Source organism: Podarcis melisellensis, assembly GCF_964234715.1.
Source record: "Podarcis melisellensis genome assembly, chromosome: 9".
NCBI lineage: Eukaryota > Metazoa > Chordata > Lepidosauria > Squamata > Lacertidae > Podarcis > Podarcis melisellensis.
The window spans coordinates 43,928,567-43,945,119 of record NC_138541.1 but is presented as its reverse complement, the minus strand read 5'-3'; the positions used below and the strand labels follow the sequence as shown (position 1 = coordinate 43,945,119).

At 38.6% G+C, this 16,553-nt stretch overlaps 1 protein-coding gene across 2 annotated transcripts in view; it reads left to right on the top strand.

Moving 5' to 3' along the window:
- Nucleotides 1-14,422, top strand: part of SPOCK3 (SPARC (osteonectin), cwcv and kazal like domains proteoglycan 3) — a 113,027-nt gene extending 98,605 nt beyond the window's left edge. For both annotated transcript variants that reach the window (XM_081926142.1, XM_081926143.1), the window contains 5 exons: nt 136-252; nt 8,277-8,498; nt 10,902-10,964; nt 12,239-12,376; nt 13,133-14,422. In XM_081926142.1, coding sequence (XP_081782268.1) covers nt 136-252; nt 8,277-8,498; nt 10,902-10,964; nt 12,239-12,376; nt 13,133-13,293 — 701 coding nt within the window. In that variant the 3' untranslated portion in view covers nt 13,294-14,422. The remainder of the gene's footprint in view (nt 1-135; nt 253-8,276; nt 8,499-10,901; nt 10,965-12,238; nt 12,377-13,132) is intronic.
- Nucleotides 14,423-16,553: the final 2,131 nt, after the last annotated feature.

Genomic DNA, 16,553 nt, shown 5'->3' with positions numbered 1-16,553 from the left:
GTAAATAATATTGAAAGAGAAAATAACTCATAAGGAAATTGTTATCTGTTAGTTTTCATTTGTTTACAACAAAATGAAAGATTGAATTTATATGCAGCCCGGGAAAATTACAAAGCTTTTCATTTTGTTTTTCAGTGTGCAGTGACCTGGAGTTCAGAGAGGTTGCAAACAGATTGCGAGATTGGTTCAAGGCTCTTCATGAAAGCGGAATTCAGAAGAGGACTAGAATTGTACAAAGACCTGAAAGAAGTAGTAAGCACTTGCATCTTTTGATATCTCTTTGAAAGAATGCATGTTAAGTTTCTGGGGTTTTTTAAATTAAAAAATCCATTAGTGTTATTTTTCCAGTGAGTCTCAAACTGAGCTTATAATCACTTGCTTCAGAAACATAAGCATGCCTTCCACAAGTTAATTTTTTCTCCAACTGTGGTGCCCTCCAGAAAATCGAGCCATGGCTTTGTATTGATGTGCAACAATCTCTTCAGGCTTTCTTCAAATGATCACTTAGTTCAGAACAAGCTAGTGAGTTTTGTGTGGGTTGTCATTCACAAGTATATTGTTCAGCCAGGTATGCAGTTCTAAGAAATGGTTCGATACAGGCTGATGATTAGTTGCCTTGAAAGGAGAGGATAAAAAATAAGTGCTTCACTTGAGCTGAGTGGCAGATATACAGTCACTGCAGCATGGTAGCCCATAACCATTAGTGAATGTTTCTACAGTTACACAAAGGAAGATACTGACAAGCCCATTGTATGAATGGAATAGTGTATGAATGATTAAGCTCCAAAGGGGCGGGGGGGACCCAACAAGTGAATAATGATGAACTATTAGAAGGGGAAGAAATGGAGGCAGTGAGAGATTTTACTTTCTTGGGCTCCATGATCACTGCAGATGCTGACACCAGTGACAAAATTAAAAGACGCCTGCTTCTTGGGAGAAAAGCAATGACAAACTTAGAAAGCATCTTAAAAAGCAGATACATCACCTTGCCAACAAAGGTCTGTATAGTTAAAGCTATGGTTTTCCCAGTAGTGATTTATGGAAGTGAGAGGTGGACCATAAAGAAGGCTGATCGCCGAAGAATTGATGCTTTTGAATTATGGTGCTGGAGGAGACTCTTGAGAGTCCCATGGACTGCAAGAAGATCAAACCTATCCATTCTTAAGGAAATCAGCCTTGAGTGCTCACTGGAAGGACAGAACCTGAAGCTGAGGCTGCAATACTTTCCAGGGAGAAGAGAAGACTCCCTGGAAAAGACCCTGATGTTGGGAAAAATTGACGACAGAGGACGAGATGGCTGGACAGTGTTCTCGAAGCTACAAACATGAGTTTGACCAAACTGCGGGAGGCAGTGGAAGACAGGAGTGCCTGCATGCTCTGGTCCATGAAGTCACGAAGAGTTGGACATGACTAAACAACTAAACAACAACAATTAACAGGACAAATCCTTTGAAACTTTAAAAGATTTTGTTGCTGTTGCATCAAAAACAAGTGGAATATCAGGTTATGTAATTACTGGTAGGATTTGTTTAAAACAGCAATTATTATATGCGGTGATACATTTTGAGAGTGGTTTCCCACTGAGGAGTCAAGGCAAATTAGATTTTGTAAGCGCTGAACTTGGACCCTTCATTAACACAACAGGCCAGCTCTGTGAATTTCTCTCATGTCTTGTTTAATAGAGCTTGCCTGCTGCTGACTGCCTACCTTGATACCTTCACTATTAACATTTTTTAGAAGTGCTGATATTTTTTGCATGCTTTTGTTTGATCAGGTCTTCTACTTTCTGCAAATTTGCATTACTAAGAAATCCTATTATGTTACTTAATTGAAAATGTTATTGCTCTGTGTGATTACTCACGCTGAAGCAATAATAGCAAATAGTCAAAATGAAATAAAGATGAATCTGTATTTATGTGGATTCGTTTCTCTACAATAAATAGAGTGGTACAGGATGTGAAAGCTGGGCTGCTACTTACTTCTACATTCTAAAGATTTACAGTAGAGTTGGTGCACCATTATTTCACAATCCAGTCAATGCAAAATGTAAACAAGACAAGCTTAAACATCAGTTGCAATCAAGAAAACAGAGTCTTGTGCCCACACAATCCAGGCTTAAGATTCTTCTGTAGGGACCAGAAAGAATTTTTTTTAATAATACTCTTTTTGGTGTCTCTCGGCTTGGCTTCTTTACAACCACAGTTTGTTATGGGTAAATGGTGAGGAATAGTTCTGGAATAACCAGGGCCCACTCTGTAAAAGATACTTAAAATACTAAATATTTTTGATGCATTGAAAGTAATATAAACTAGGAATGGTTGCATTTTAAAAGTACTGTTGTGTTTCCTGTAATTTTACAAGGAATATTCTTGCAGTTCATTTCTGGAATAATGTGCCAAACACCAGCATTTAAAATGGATTCCATATGAAACAAATGCATATAGAGGAACATTAGGAAAATGCAAATTTCATAAAGCATGCCACTCCTTCACCCAGCTTTGAGTGTAGTAGCGTTATCACTCAGTGTAGCACTGCACCATGTGGCAAAATGTTTGTGTGAAGTAGCTTCCAACCCAGTCCTTGCAGATCCCTTTTGTTCAATTGCAATCACAAGGCAAATATTACCGGGACCAAATATGGTGTCCCACAAGCAGCTTGTTGTTTTTCATATTTCGATTTTTCTTACAGTGGCCTTTTAAGCTGCATAGGTGACTGGATTCCTTTTACTCCCTTGTTAGTATACATTACCAGATACCTGAAAGATCACCTCACCCCATACACCCTCAATTAATTACCGTGCTCTGTAGGTGAGGGACTCCTGCAGATACCATCTTATCAGGACATCTGTTTAGACCTACCTTTTAGACCTACCCTTGAATATTAGTCACACGCAGTTTCTGTTGTATTTTTAGCGCCTAATGAAGACCTTCCTCTTTCAAAAAGCCTTTTAAGCTGAGCTCTTTCCCAGCCTTCAGCTGTGCTGTTTTTCAGATTTTTTTTATGGCATTATCACTTATCTGCCACCCTGGGCTCCATTATGAGGAAGGGTAGGGTGTGATTTAATAAATAAGTAGCATTTATATTGTAGGGTTTAGGGAACTCAAACCTGTTCCTTTGTGCATATTATATTGCTGAAACCCTGTTGTGTAGGCTAGCATCCCAGTGGCCATCAGAAAAGTGGCTTGTCTAAAGTACCTAGTATTATCCAGCTGAGTTGAGAGATGAACCAGGGACTTTGTAGCTCATGTGCCTAACTATGTGTCATGTCTCCAGATGGGATCAGGGCATCAAGGTTTATCTCGCACCTAATTTCTGTGTCTCATTTCATCAACTGCAGCATAGAAGTAATCAGTACTTAATCCTCTTCCCCCTGCTTCTCTCTCCCTTAGGAGCCTGGCAACAAATAAAGCTCCTATGTATTGTTAAAGCTTTCCATAAATCTGAACATGTGTACTTTATCTATTTATTCTGGAGGTTTATATCTAGCCCTTCACCATAAATAAAATCATGGTGCCTCTGGCATACTTGCTACATCAGTCCCATAAAGCGTACCAACACAAGTCAGAGGTCTTTTACTGAACTTTAGAAAAAGAAAAACATTAGGGAAATTCTGAGTCATTTTACATGTCATGCTTCTGGTTGTTTCACTCATGTGTAAAATGCCATTTTGAAGAACTGCTGCCAGATAACGAAACTTTGGGAAATTATCTTTAAAATGATATAGAGAACGTTTACTATATATGAAAATGAAAAAAGGAGTCTGCAAGTTGAGATTTTCATGGAATTACCCGACTTATTTTAGCTTCCTCCTTATTCACGTGCCAAAGGAAGGGAGGAAAGTTGGCACAGCTTTATTTGTCAAACCTGTATTTTGAAACACTCAGGATTCAACATTTATCCCCAGAGAGAAAACAAAAATATTTGCCGATATACATTCTTTTTCCTATAAGGTTTCGCTGGTGAATTCCTAGTGGAGGAAATGCCGAGCGCTGTGAAGTGCAAAAGACATTTATGGCGATGTGTGGAATTCAGTACTTCCTTTGGAACTCAGCCCAATGGCAGGTTTCCTGGAAGGAGGAAAAGCTTTTAATGACCCTGTACGTGTGCCAAGTTAGTAAATAGCCAAGTGGTGCAACCTAAGCCAAATGAAAGAATATTCTTCTGAGAAGGAGTGGGGAACCCAAATTAGCAGTTTAATAGTTGACAAAAACATTTCTGGTTTAAATCTGGTTGGTCTAGTTCTTTCCAGAGGGGTAAAGCAGACTTCTAATCATATTCACAACTCCTCCTTGCTTCTGTGTGTGCTGGTTGTTAAGTTTGTCTGAATGACATAATATGAAAGGCTTATATTCTCCGAATTGTCTAAGGGGGAAGTAGCTCAAATGGTCAGTAGCCCAGTGTGAGGGGGAAAAAACTTATCCTGTGCAACCTAGTGCAAAAAAAGGGGGGGGAGTTAGGCAAGTAGAAGAGATGATGTGACTAAAGTACCAGATCAATAAATTTTGCCATAGGGGCCAAAAGTCTGAACTGTTGCCTCCTCCTCCCTGACTATGAATAAACTTTCACATTTGCAGAAGACCACCAAGGATTTCTGATTCTCAGATGTTTAACAGCAACTCCAAATTAAGCTTCTAACACAAAAAAACCTGAAGGGAAAACAAGAAATGGATTTTTTGTGTGTAAAAGGACTACAAGATCAGTTCTAGGCTGAGATACAAGTCTTCTCACTGTTTTACACATAGATCTTGCTGGTGGACTTCAGGGAAGTATTGGGAAATGGGGAGTAGATCCTATACTTTTGAAGTCCACCTATCCCAGGTGAAGGCAACACTCAGCTCCGTGGACCAGTGATCTCAATATAAGGCAGCTGCCTGCATTTCTATGTGGTACAGTGATTAGAACATCATACTAGGACACAGAAAACTGGGTTCAAATCTCACCCCCCATGAGCCAGGAAGCTTACTGAGTTACCTTGGGCCGATCACCACCTCTCAACCTAATCTGTCTCACAGGGCTGTTGTAAGGAGAGCAAGTACCATAAAACAGTACCATACCAATTTACAGTCATCGCTTCCCCCAAATAATTCTGGGAACTGTAGTTTGTTAAGGATTCCGAGAGTTGTTGAAAGACCACAGTTCCCTTCACTATGGTTTACATATGGCAAGGGATTTACTGCCTTTTTTGTGCTATTGGATGAAAACATTGTTATATGTGCATGGTAGGGAGTGTGGCTATGAGAAAACTGAGTGAGAGTATGGAATTGTTACTTTGGAAAGGGTAATTTTATCGGAGGAGCACAATAAAATAATACGGAATGGTTTTGTTTGGTTGAAAGTACCCACAATTGGACCAGAGGCCATATTTCAGACCAGGTTTTCATTTCACTGGCTGCTATTTGCTCCAGAAGTAGCTTTTTTTACAATAAACACCACCTTCACACAAATAATAGCTAAGAGGAGAAATTTCTAGCAGGCAGCTGGCAGACCTCAGATTTTTTCTTTGAAATAAAACTGGCTCGTTTAAGCCACATTTTAGAGGAGGCGGAGGGGGGGGAGTAAGGTAAGTTGTATTTTGATGTTAAGCAGTTCCTCAAACAGAAGAGGGCATACAAGATACTGTAGGTAACTTCAGGTAACTTCTGCCAACCTAAACAATAAATAACACAATTTTTTGGTGAAGATTTTTCAGGATTTGAAACCACAAAGAATTTCTTCTTGTTGCTGGCAGTTATTTTATTCTGAAAATGGGAAAGCATTTGAAAACAGGTCAATATAACTCTTCCCTTAGAGATCCTGCAGCAGATAATGTATATTTTGGTGTGTTTGATGTCTTCAGGCATGGTCAGGAACTCTCAATTTCCTTTAGTTATCTCCAGTCACTGCATCCCTCAGTGCCTCGTCTAGAGTGTGTACAGATCCTACTCAGCATGGTCAAAAATATGTGACTTTGGTATATTTTAACAAGAGATGCTAGAGAATGATATGTAGACACTTTTAATAAATATTGAGCCAAGTTACCATACTTTACTTTGCAAGTTGGTTCTCTTAAGCAGATGTAATTGGGTCTGAGTTCAGTGTTCATTAGGTCAATTCAAATTGTGTTCTAGCTTGCAGTCCCATACAGGCCATTGGTATTTATTCAGCTAGCCACAGCCTCTTGCTTCAGTAGTCTCGATTTTGTTTCTACAGGAACAGTGTTCAGTACGAGTATTTGAGAGTAAATCACATTGCATCCAAACAATATTTTATACCTCTTTATACTGTATTTAAATACTCTGTTGCTGTATATTAAGCAGTTGCGTTTTGCTGCAGTTTTATATGATCCTCTCAGCATTCTCCTTCCTATTGTGACGGGTGCTTGGTAGACAATATGGGCACTGGATGTGAGATTAAAACTGAAGGTGACAAATTCCCTTCTCTCCTTAAGGGAGCGCTTTTGGCCATTTGTGCCGTTTGCTTGATTTTCTACAGCATTTTTGAAGTTTCTGTCTTTAGTTCCTAGCCATTACAGGATTTTAGTTCTTCACATCTTTCTGTTTTCAAGGATGAGTCTCTTTAGGATTTTGCCATGTAATAGCTGCACCCTACACTACAAGCTGCACTGGTAATGCATACAGGGAGCAAGTCATGCTGAAAACATCCATGGAACTTTGCATGAATTGGCTTTTTTATATGGTCAGGTGTCGGCATGTATAATTCTTGCTTTGCTTGTGACAGGCCAGCTTGAAAATTGTGTTGTTCTCTGTGATTTCAGTTTCTTTATATTATGGATAAATAATAATAATTTATTACCTAGAATATTTGCCTGCCGGTACTATGGTTTTCCGAGTAGTGATGTATGGAAGTGAGAGCTGGACCATAAAGAAGGCTGATTGCCGAAGAATTGATGCTTTTGAATTATGGTGCTGGAGGAGACTCTTGAGAGCCCCCTGGACTGCAAGAAGATCAAACCTATCCATTCTTAAGGAAATCAGCCCTGAGTGCTCACTGGAAGGACAGATCCTGAAGCTGAGACTCCAATACTTTGGTCACCTCATGAGAAGAGAAGACTCCCTGGAAAAGACCCTGATGTTGGGAAAGATGGAGGGCACAAGGAGAAGGGGATGACAGAGGGCAAGATGGTTGGACAGTGTTCTCGAAGCTACGAACATGAGTTTTACTAAACTGCAGGAGGCAGTGGAATATAGGAGTGCCTGGCGTGCTCTGGTCCATGGGGTCATGAAGAGTTGGACACGACTAAACGACTAAACAACAACAACTGTTAACACAGGACTTCCCAAAATCTTTTATGGCATCTTGTTAGTGATCTCTGGTCTTACGTTAGTGTCAGAAAATTCAAACCAAGAACATTTCATGTTCAAAGTAGGCAATCATACTTTGGCCAAGCTAGATGTGAGGGAGTAGATGAGCAGACTTATCTCTTGCTTTGTTTGTTTGTTTGACAGAAAGGCAGGCTGCAACTTAATTAGAGCACTGTTCAGGGTGCTTGTCCCAGTTTCCTCCCCCCAATAGAAACCCCTCTCCCCTCGGGACTGCTTTACTGGCTGCATGTGAAAAGGCACAGGGTCCTCCTTTTTTTTTCTCTTCACCTATGCAAGAACAGTATGCTTTTTGCAGAACTTACAAACCAGACCTAGCTTATCAATCATAAGGAATCCAGTTTGAGAGATTTGTCTTCTGTTGTGCCAGAGGGTGCTCTTAAAAAGACACAATGTTTTTTATCCCCTACCTTCCCACCCACCCCCCAAAAGAACCCCGGGAAACTTAGTCCAAACTAGCTCTCCTCAGTCTGATTTGCTTGAGAGCAAGAAGGAAGACTGGCATACCTTTCTATGTAGGAAGCCAAAGTAGCAGCACAATGCTTTCTTTATCGTTCCTTGTGTCATTCTCCACTGTTTTTATCTGGACTTCAGTCTCCCTTTCTTACCAATTTTATATAACCATACCAGTCTTCCCGGGTACATACCCAGTCTTACTCAGTTACTTCTCATTTTACGGATGTCAACATTACTGAAGTCAGGGTGCAATAATTATTGCCCACTATTGCATGCCTAGAATTTTCAAGCAAGCATATGTTGTCAAGTGTCTTGAGATTAAATGCTATGTTAAGTAATAGATGCAGATACTCTTGTTTTTAAGCAGTTATCATGTTACTTTTACAAGCTGGTCATCAGCACACACTGATAAAGATGTTTCCATGACTTACCTGGCTTAGCCAAGTAGTGAGCTAGCCGAATCTTTCTCTCATTCAATTTCTTTGTATTTCTGCCTCTTAGGATTTGATACCAGCATTTTGCCAATTTGCAAGGACTCTCTTGGCTGGATGTTTAACAGACTTGATACGAACTACGACCTCCTACTGGACCAATCAGAGCTTGGAAGCATTTACCTTGACAAGAATGAACAGTGCACCAAGGCATTCTTCAACTCTTGTGACACTTACAAAGACAGTTTGATATCTAACAATGAATGGTGCTACTGCTTTCAGAGACAGCAAGGTACAGTGCTAGAACAACTTGAAATTCTGGATGTTAGATATTTAACTCTTAGTTGGTTGTTTCTTTCCCTCCCTCCCTCCCTCCCTCCCTCTCCCTCTCTCTCTCTCTCTCTCTCTCTCTCTATCTGTGTGTGTGTGTGTGTGTGAGAGAGAGAGAGAGAGAGAGAGAGAGAGAGAGAGAGATTAAATCTTATAAAAGGTTATGGAACAGTAAGAGTTTCTGTGAGAAATCTACTTTTTAAGGGGCTGTGAAATGTTACAGTAGGCAGGATCCAGAGAACCATAAAAGGCATTGTGATAATGCAACAGGGCTTCCTTGTCTCCTGCTTCCTACTCCAAATTACTAAAACATGACTCCTGTTGGGCAGGTTTCCCTCTAAAACAGGGTGAAATAAGGTGTGTCAGGAAAAACTCTGACACCATCCCTTGCACAAAGTCGTCTGCTTAAAGAAGGATCGCTCTTCAGCCACCCAGTATAAAAATATAAACTAGATAAAAGGTATATAATAGGGTTGTTTTATAATAAATTTTCAAAAGTGCTACCGATAAGCATAGCAATTTGTTTCTAATAGTTGGGTTTGTCTTCTGATTCTCTGGCTTGTGTTTGATACTTTGTTTCTCAGTTTAGTATCTATAGAATTGGTATATTTCTTGTCACACAGCCACCCCTTTCTAAGGAGGCTGTTTCTAAACAGAATCTCCATAACCCATTCAAGCATATTGTTTATCTTTCTATTTTCCCCCAAGGTAAAATTCAAAATCGAAAATGAAGGGTAAATACAGATTGATCTGCATGAATAGTCAGTTTGTATTTCAATCTGTATTGATTCTCTCATTTGCATGACTAATACACAAAAGGTCTATTGATGTTTGAAGTCTTCTGCAACAGATATATTAAAAAAACATAAAATTAGTTCAATATATATGCTGAACAGATTTTATGATTGTGTATTCCATTAAAAACTGCAGAATTTGCAACAATCAGTAGCATTTCAGCATTGTTTGGACTAAACAAGCAGTAACACAATTTTAGTCAGTTGTAACCTTGGTATATAATAAAACAAAATCAAAAGTAACATGGAATTAGTCTTAAATTTAGCTCAGTAGCAAAGCTATTGACAATAGAGAAAATCAGTGAAAGTGATGCAGCTGTTGAACACACACACACACACACACACAGCTCAATCCAGCCAGTATTAAGAATTTTTCAATTTCAATGCAAAAGATTTAAGTGTGTGCTTAACTCTTCTATTGAAATAAATGGGACTTGAAAGTATTTAACCTTGTACTGTGCTCAAGGAAATTCAGATTTGTGAAATATGCTTACATTATAGAGTTAATCTAAAGACACAGCATTCTAAAGTACTTGTATTTTGAGACTGTTCTTCTGCTTGTGACCCAGATAATAGTTATTAAAGCAAACACATGTATGCACATGCATAAATAAATAAAATTGTTTCAGGATTCACTCATCCAATATTATTTTAGTAGAATTCTGCTGATCAGTGACTACTAAGAGTTATACAGATGAATAGACAGTAAAGCCAAGATTGCGCAGAGTTAAAATATTTTAAATATTTTCCCATCTACTAAGTGCAAGGAGGCTAATAATGAGGGGAAAACCTTAGATGGATAAAGATAATTGTTTCTCCTCATAATACTAGGATTGACGGTGAGAGTAGATTCACAAAATATTATTTCACACATCACAATATTTAATTTGTGAGTTCCATTACTTACGATAGCCTGGAAAAAGACCTGGAAATAGACTGGGAACCAGTGCAGATTTAAAAGTGCAGACTTCCTATGGTCAAACTGTTTATTGCAGTTAATCATCATCTGGCAGTTTTCAGACTGGTTTTTTAAAGAAAATACTATGATAGCCTTAAAGAATATCAGACAAGATCTGGTTAGTAGGTCTATCAGATGGTGATTATCAACAGTCTAGGTCAAAGGCCAAGGGTGGTCTTCAACAAAGTTTAAAACAGTGCAGACCCATTGAAACTTGTAAACATAACTAACTTGGGTCCATTGATTTCAGTGGGTCCACTTTCAGTAAAACTTTAATACCATCCCATGTATCCTCTTTTTAACAGATGTTAGTTGTGAAAGATTGCTGATGCTATCATGCTTGGCTTACAAGTGTCATAGAGGTATCTGGAGGAAGACCTCTGATGAAGTCAGAATGCTGGGCTACATATGTATTTTTTCTAAAACAGCAAAAACTGTTCTTACATTCTGATTGTATAATAACTGGCTTCCAGATCACATCTGTTAATAACAATGTCAGTGAGAGTAAGCCATTTTTAAATCTTATACTTGAAGTTAAATTGTAAGCAGAGCAAGCCATTCCTAAATTCTCACACATAACTGAAGTTTAACTTATCTGATGTCATTATTCTAGACCCACCTTGCCAGACAGAGCTCAGCAACATTCAGAAACAGCAAGGGGGAAGGAAGCTCCTAGGTAAGTCATAGATCATTCTTTTGAAGCTTTTATTGCTTACATAAATAACTCTAGCGAAACTGCAACAGAAAATCAATATGAATCCTAAAATGATGGACAAAACTAAATTCCAGTAACAGAATTTATAAAGTCTTTGAAAACCATTAAACTTAGTTTTATTACCTTATCAGTTCCAAGATATTACATATGTTTTATTACAGTACTATAATGTCAATTTTTTCACTTTATAAAACCTTCTGCGAAAAGAAGGGTTAGATGATTCAGTCGTAAAATAACATATGGTTTTAAATGCTCTGTTTAATATTTCCTTCAAATCTCTTACGTGAATAATTGTTCATTGAATCTAAAAGTTTGCATAATTATAATCAGAGTTAAAGACTTCGTATTTTAAATTGAAGCAATTATCTCCAAATTTGTTGCATATGTTACAGTGTTTAAAATAAATTGTATTCTTATTCTGATATACTTAATAAACTTAAGTAGAATTTAGGCAGCAATCCTGTACATACTTACCTAACAGTAAGTCCCATTGAACTCAGTGACTTTTGAATTCAGTTAGGCTTTGCCACTGTTACATGGCAACCCTATACGTCCCTTGCAGAGTATCTTAACATTATTCAAACATATTAAAAATACAATATGAATTAGTTATCAGTAGAACAAGGAAAAGGCAATGTAAACATTCCTTTTCTGGTAGAACAGAGAGAGCTTTTATGGCAAGCAATTGGAAAACATGCTTTGATATTTATTTAAACCTTTAAAAGCACAGTGGTACCTCGGGTTAGAGACGCTTCAGGTTACAGGTGCTTCAGGTTACAGACCCCGCTAATCCAGAAATTGTACCTCGGGTTAAGAACTTTGCTTCAGGATGAGAACAGAAATCGCGCAGCAGCAGCGAGAGGTCCCATTAGCTAAAGTGGTGCTTCAGGTTAAGAACAGTTTCAGGTTAAGAACACACCTCCAGAACGAATTAAGTTTTTAACCCGAGGTACCACTGTATTAGTATTTAACCTGAGAATGAAATAGGAGATACAACAGAAAAATTGTAGGCGTATTCACAAGTTTCATAGAATCGTAGAGTTAGAAGGGATCACAAGGGTAACATAGTCCTTGCAATGCAGGAATCTTTTGCCCAGTGTGGGGCTTGAACCCACAACCTTAAGAGTCTTGTGCTCTGCCGACTGAGCTATTCAGGCATTGCTTGGTTGAAGCTAGGACATTTATGCTGCAAGAGTGACTGCACGTCCCTGGTAATGTTTTTGTGTATTGCACAGGGCAGTATATACCTTTATGTGATGAAGATGGTTACTACAAGCCAACTCAGTGCCATGGAAGTGCAGGACAATGCTGGTGCGTGGATAGATATGGCAATGAGGTAACAGGATCCAGAACGCATGGAGCTGCAGACTGTGGTAAATCACATAATTCCATTTCCAGTTATTTGGATGAGAAAAGTTTGTCAGGTTCTCTCCCCCCCCCCCCCCCCCCGCAGCTGATCTTTGAGGTCTGAATTTACCACCTCGAGAATTGGAATCTCTCTTAATCCATAGATGATACTTGCTTTTAAAGCAACAGAAACCAATTTTTCTGTTGGTTAGGCAAATTTCCAAGTAAAGTATTTGCTGATACAGAAGTGTTGTGCAGAATCAGCTCCCCCACCCCCTGTAGATTGTGATCTACACCTTCACAGTTATAAGCCTTTTACATAATAAAGCACAGCACAACTCAAAACACCATCTCACACTTTTGGGGGGGTTTCTTAATTAGAAGCTGTTATTTTCTGCTTGTTTCTTGCAATAATTAAAATTAGTTTTGACAAGCCCATTTTGTATTTATACTTAATGACAAAATATCTTGAGTTATCAGTATTCCTTGCCAGTGTTTTTACTAGTCTTTTTCAAAATGCATTTTGTAGTAGATGGTTAAACTTGTGCCTTGGAGTCAGACAATGGCATTGTCAATTGCAATGAAAGCAACTTTAGGATGCAGCCTTAGCAAGACTCCAGAGGGACAGCAGCTCTTTGAGTAGTTTGATTCTGAACTCCCTTGGGCTAGAAATATACCCCCCAACCCCCCAAAAAATATTAGGAAAACAATGATCTTACCTATTAAAAAAATAGCATTAAATAATACTTGACACAAAGTAATGCAGCTATATTCTTCTTTAGCTATTGATCTGGAAACATCAGGTGATTTTGCCAGTGGTGATTTCCATGAATGGACGGACGATGAGGATGACGATATGTTGAATGACGAAGATGAAATTGAAGATGACGACGAGGATGAAGGGGACGATGACGACGACGATGACCACGAAGGATATATTTGATGCTCTTAGCTGTGACTAAATTGTCTCTTTCTACAAGATGACGCCCCAGAAAATTCCTATACCTTCGAAGGTCAAAAGGATTCTAAACAACATGTATATTTTGTATGATTATTTGAAATATTGAAGCTGGAGTCATAGACTTCCTTTGTTTAAATGAAAAGCATTATATTATGTGTTGTTTTTATATGCCGTTGAGCAGAAGAAAACACACTGGAGTCTAGCCTGAAGAAAGAAACATATGTGTGCTACTAAAAAAAAATATATATGTGCAGATAATCATAAGGACAACCAAACTTAAAACCTTCCATGAAAAAGACATCTTCTGTTTGGAATTGTGTGTGTATGGCTGCTTCCAGCAGGTGCTCTGTGATAAGTAAAGCAACTTAAACTTTAGCAGTGATTTAGGCCATGTGGACTTCTTTGCATGGGCACAATAAGGAAAGTTTGATTAAGGAAATAACCTGTCGCCAGCCTATAATTTACCAGAGGAGTGGAGAAACTGTGACTGTAGAAGAAGGTGTCAGGTCCTCCTTTGTGTTTGCAACTGTTATGTTTTTGACTCTGAAATTACTACCATCTTGAAATGACATTTTAAATGCAGTAAACCAGGAAAAGTATAGATTCTGCAAATCTAAAGTTTTGTTGTCCTTTTGTTCTTTTATTTCTTCCTTGTTCATGTCGAAATCATGTAAGCTTGTTACGCGTGCAGGCGGCCTGATGATGTTACTTTTATTTCTATAGTATTCTAACCATAAATTTTAGTTTAACATATTTTAATGGGAAAACTTTGCATAAAGAGTGTGTTTTTATATTACTGTGTTGGAGAATGACACATGCCCTAAGAAATGCTTTTGAACCCTACCTGTGACTTTTTAGTTTCCAGACTCAAACTAATTTTGCATCTCTCTCCTAATTCATGCCCTGTTTGGTTATTAGTTCAAATTTTAGAGGAGTTATTGTAAGGTGCCTTGCAAAATAGAAATAGAAAGATTTATAGCATGCATACCAATATAAGATTATTAGGCATTAGCCGAGCATTTCCAAATTCCAAATTTAATATCAATATAGGTACTGCTGCTGGAATGGAGAAATACGTTATTTCCCACCCCTCACCCCATTGTTATGTAATTACCATGTAGAATACATTATAATTCTTAAGTAGGGTTGCATTCAAAATTGACTGTAGAGAAAATTATTTTAATCACTATATTTATGTTAGCATGTTAATTAATTGTGTAGACGTTCTAAAACTCCACTACCTTCATTCATATCAGACCTGTGGCTTTGTGCCATAATAAAATTGAAAGAACCTGTTTAATATTATGCAAGCAGTTGTTTAATTTCAACTGTGTGTTAACTGTTTTCCCTGATTTTTATCTGCAGTTAATTGCAAGAAAAAATGGTTTCTTCTTTGCATTTAATTTCAATAGGTTTAATAACTAAATTTAATGATTATCTTATGTAACATTAAAGTATACTGCAGTTTTCTTTTTTATGTTTATGTATAGGTTGCAAAATAAAGACTCTCATAACCAACTTTAACCCTGAATGCTGTAATGATTCTTATGGGTATAGCTGCCTTCAAACCCTTGGCAACATTTTTCTTTTGAGAGAAATAAAAAACTATACCCAAATTAGGTGAGAAATGCAGGCCACCAAGCAGCAATTTTGGGCAACAATCCATATAGTTTTTGGTAATTTCAGCAAAAGCATTATTTCTATGGAATGCATACAAGCCATAACCAACTCCCCTGTCTCAGTTACAGATAGGTAGCCGTGTTGGTCTGCCATAGTCAAAACAAAAAAAATTCCTTCCAGTAGCACCTTAAAGACCAACTAAGTTAGTTCTTGGTATGAGCTTTCGTGTGCTACTGGAAGGATTTTTTTTTGTTTCCCCTGTCTCAGACTCACTTGGTGAAGAGGAGCAGTACTCTTAGAGTAGTCTGTAGGGATACAGACTCTTCTGGATCCTTCATCCATTTGCTCTAAGAACTGTATATGAGGTTTGTTTACAAAGAGTCACTTCTCCTTCTCTTTGTCATCTTTGTCTGCAAGTTTGCTCCACCACAAGTATGGTGGATATTGATCACTTACTGGTGTCTGTATGCAACAGAGCAGCTTCACTTGGCTCTATCAAACAAGAGCAGGAGCTCAGGGGTGATAATGTCAAGAGCTGGCGCTATTCACATATTCCACAAATCAGCTAGGGCTTCAACAGGAGCACCAGTCATATCAATCAGAAAATTCACCAGAACTGTCTGGAAACCAGTTGAATCCATCAGCCTCTGAGTTGCAGAAAGCCTAAATCTCAGCAGAAGGTGATCCGACCATCACAAGGAGCTGACATTAATACCTTCCCTTCTCCTAGATCACATTATTCCTGCCTGTCAAGAAAAGCAGATCAAGAGTGTGGTCTGTCAAATGTGTTGTGCAGAAAATGTGTTGGGACAGCCCCGTGGTTGTCATGGTGACCATGAAGTCCTAAAATGCCTCAGAATAAATGGATGTCCTCAAGAACCAGCAGTCTAGGAGTCTTCAATGCTTCCTTGGAGACCATCTCTGTTAACTCAGGCAAGGAGACTTCTAGGAAGCAAGGCAGGTGATAAACCAGCAGAATCCCCAATCTGTCCTGATTACCCAATGCCAAGTATAGATGCTCTAGATCCCCAATGAAGCGGACAGGAAGCCTGAGGAGAGATAGAATTCCTAGAGACTGCTACAGCTTCCCCTCCATGACCCTCAAGCCTTAATGGCTTCGGTGGACATGATAATAAAGACTCCTATTGGCTGTGATGATGTGGTAGGGGATGATTCCATAAGTTCAGCAACTTGTGCAGTCAGATTACTAATGTCATCTGCTGTGATTATTGATACAAGATGCTTATGGTTAACATTTAACCCTTCAAATGATGGCAGTCCTCCATGGTGTAATTCTTAAATTAATGCACTGCTATTTTCACATAATTCATCAATGAGCAGTGCTGCGGCTAAGGTCAGACCTTGAGACAATTGTCCCGGACCCCATAGCCCAGGAGTATACCTGGATGACCATCCCATGTGCTGCATGTGATGGGGGCAACAGCAAACAAGTCCAACTCAGCACTGGGTAGGTCTAGGCATGGCAGGACCTATCAAGCCTACCAGTGATCACATCACTATCCTTATTTTTAAAGACCATTTATATTCTGGGTAGCTGACTGGGCATGTACATAGTCACAGGTGTTCTTTTTATTTACAAATATATTATGCATTTTGCTAAG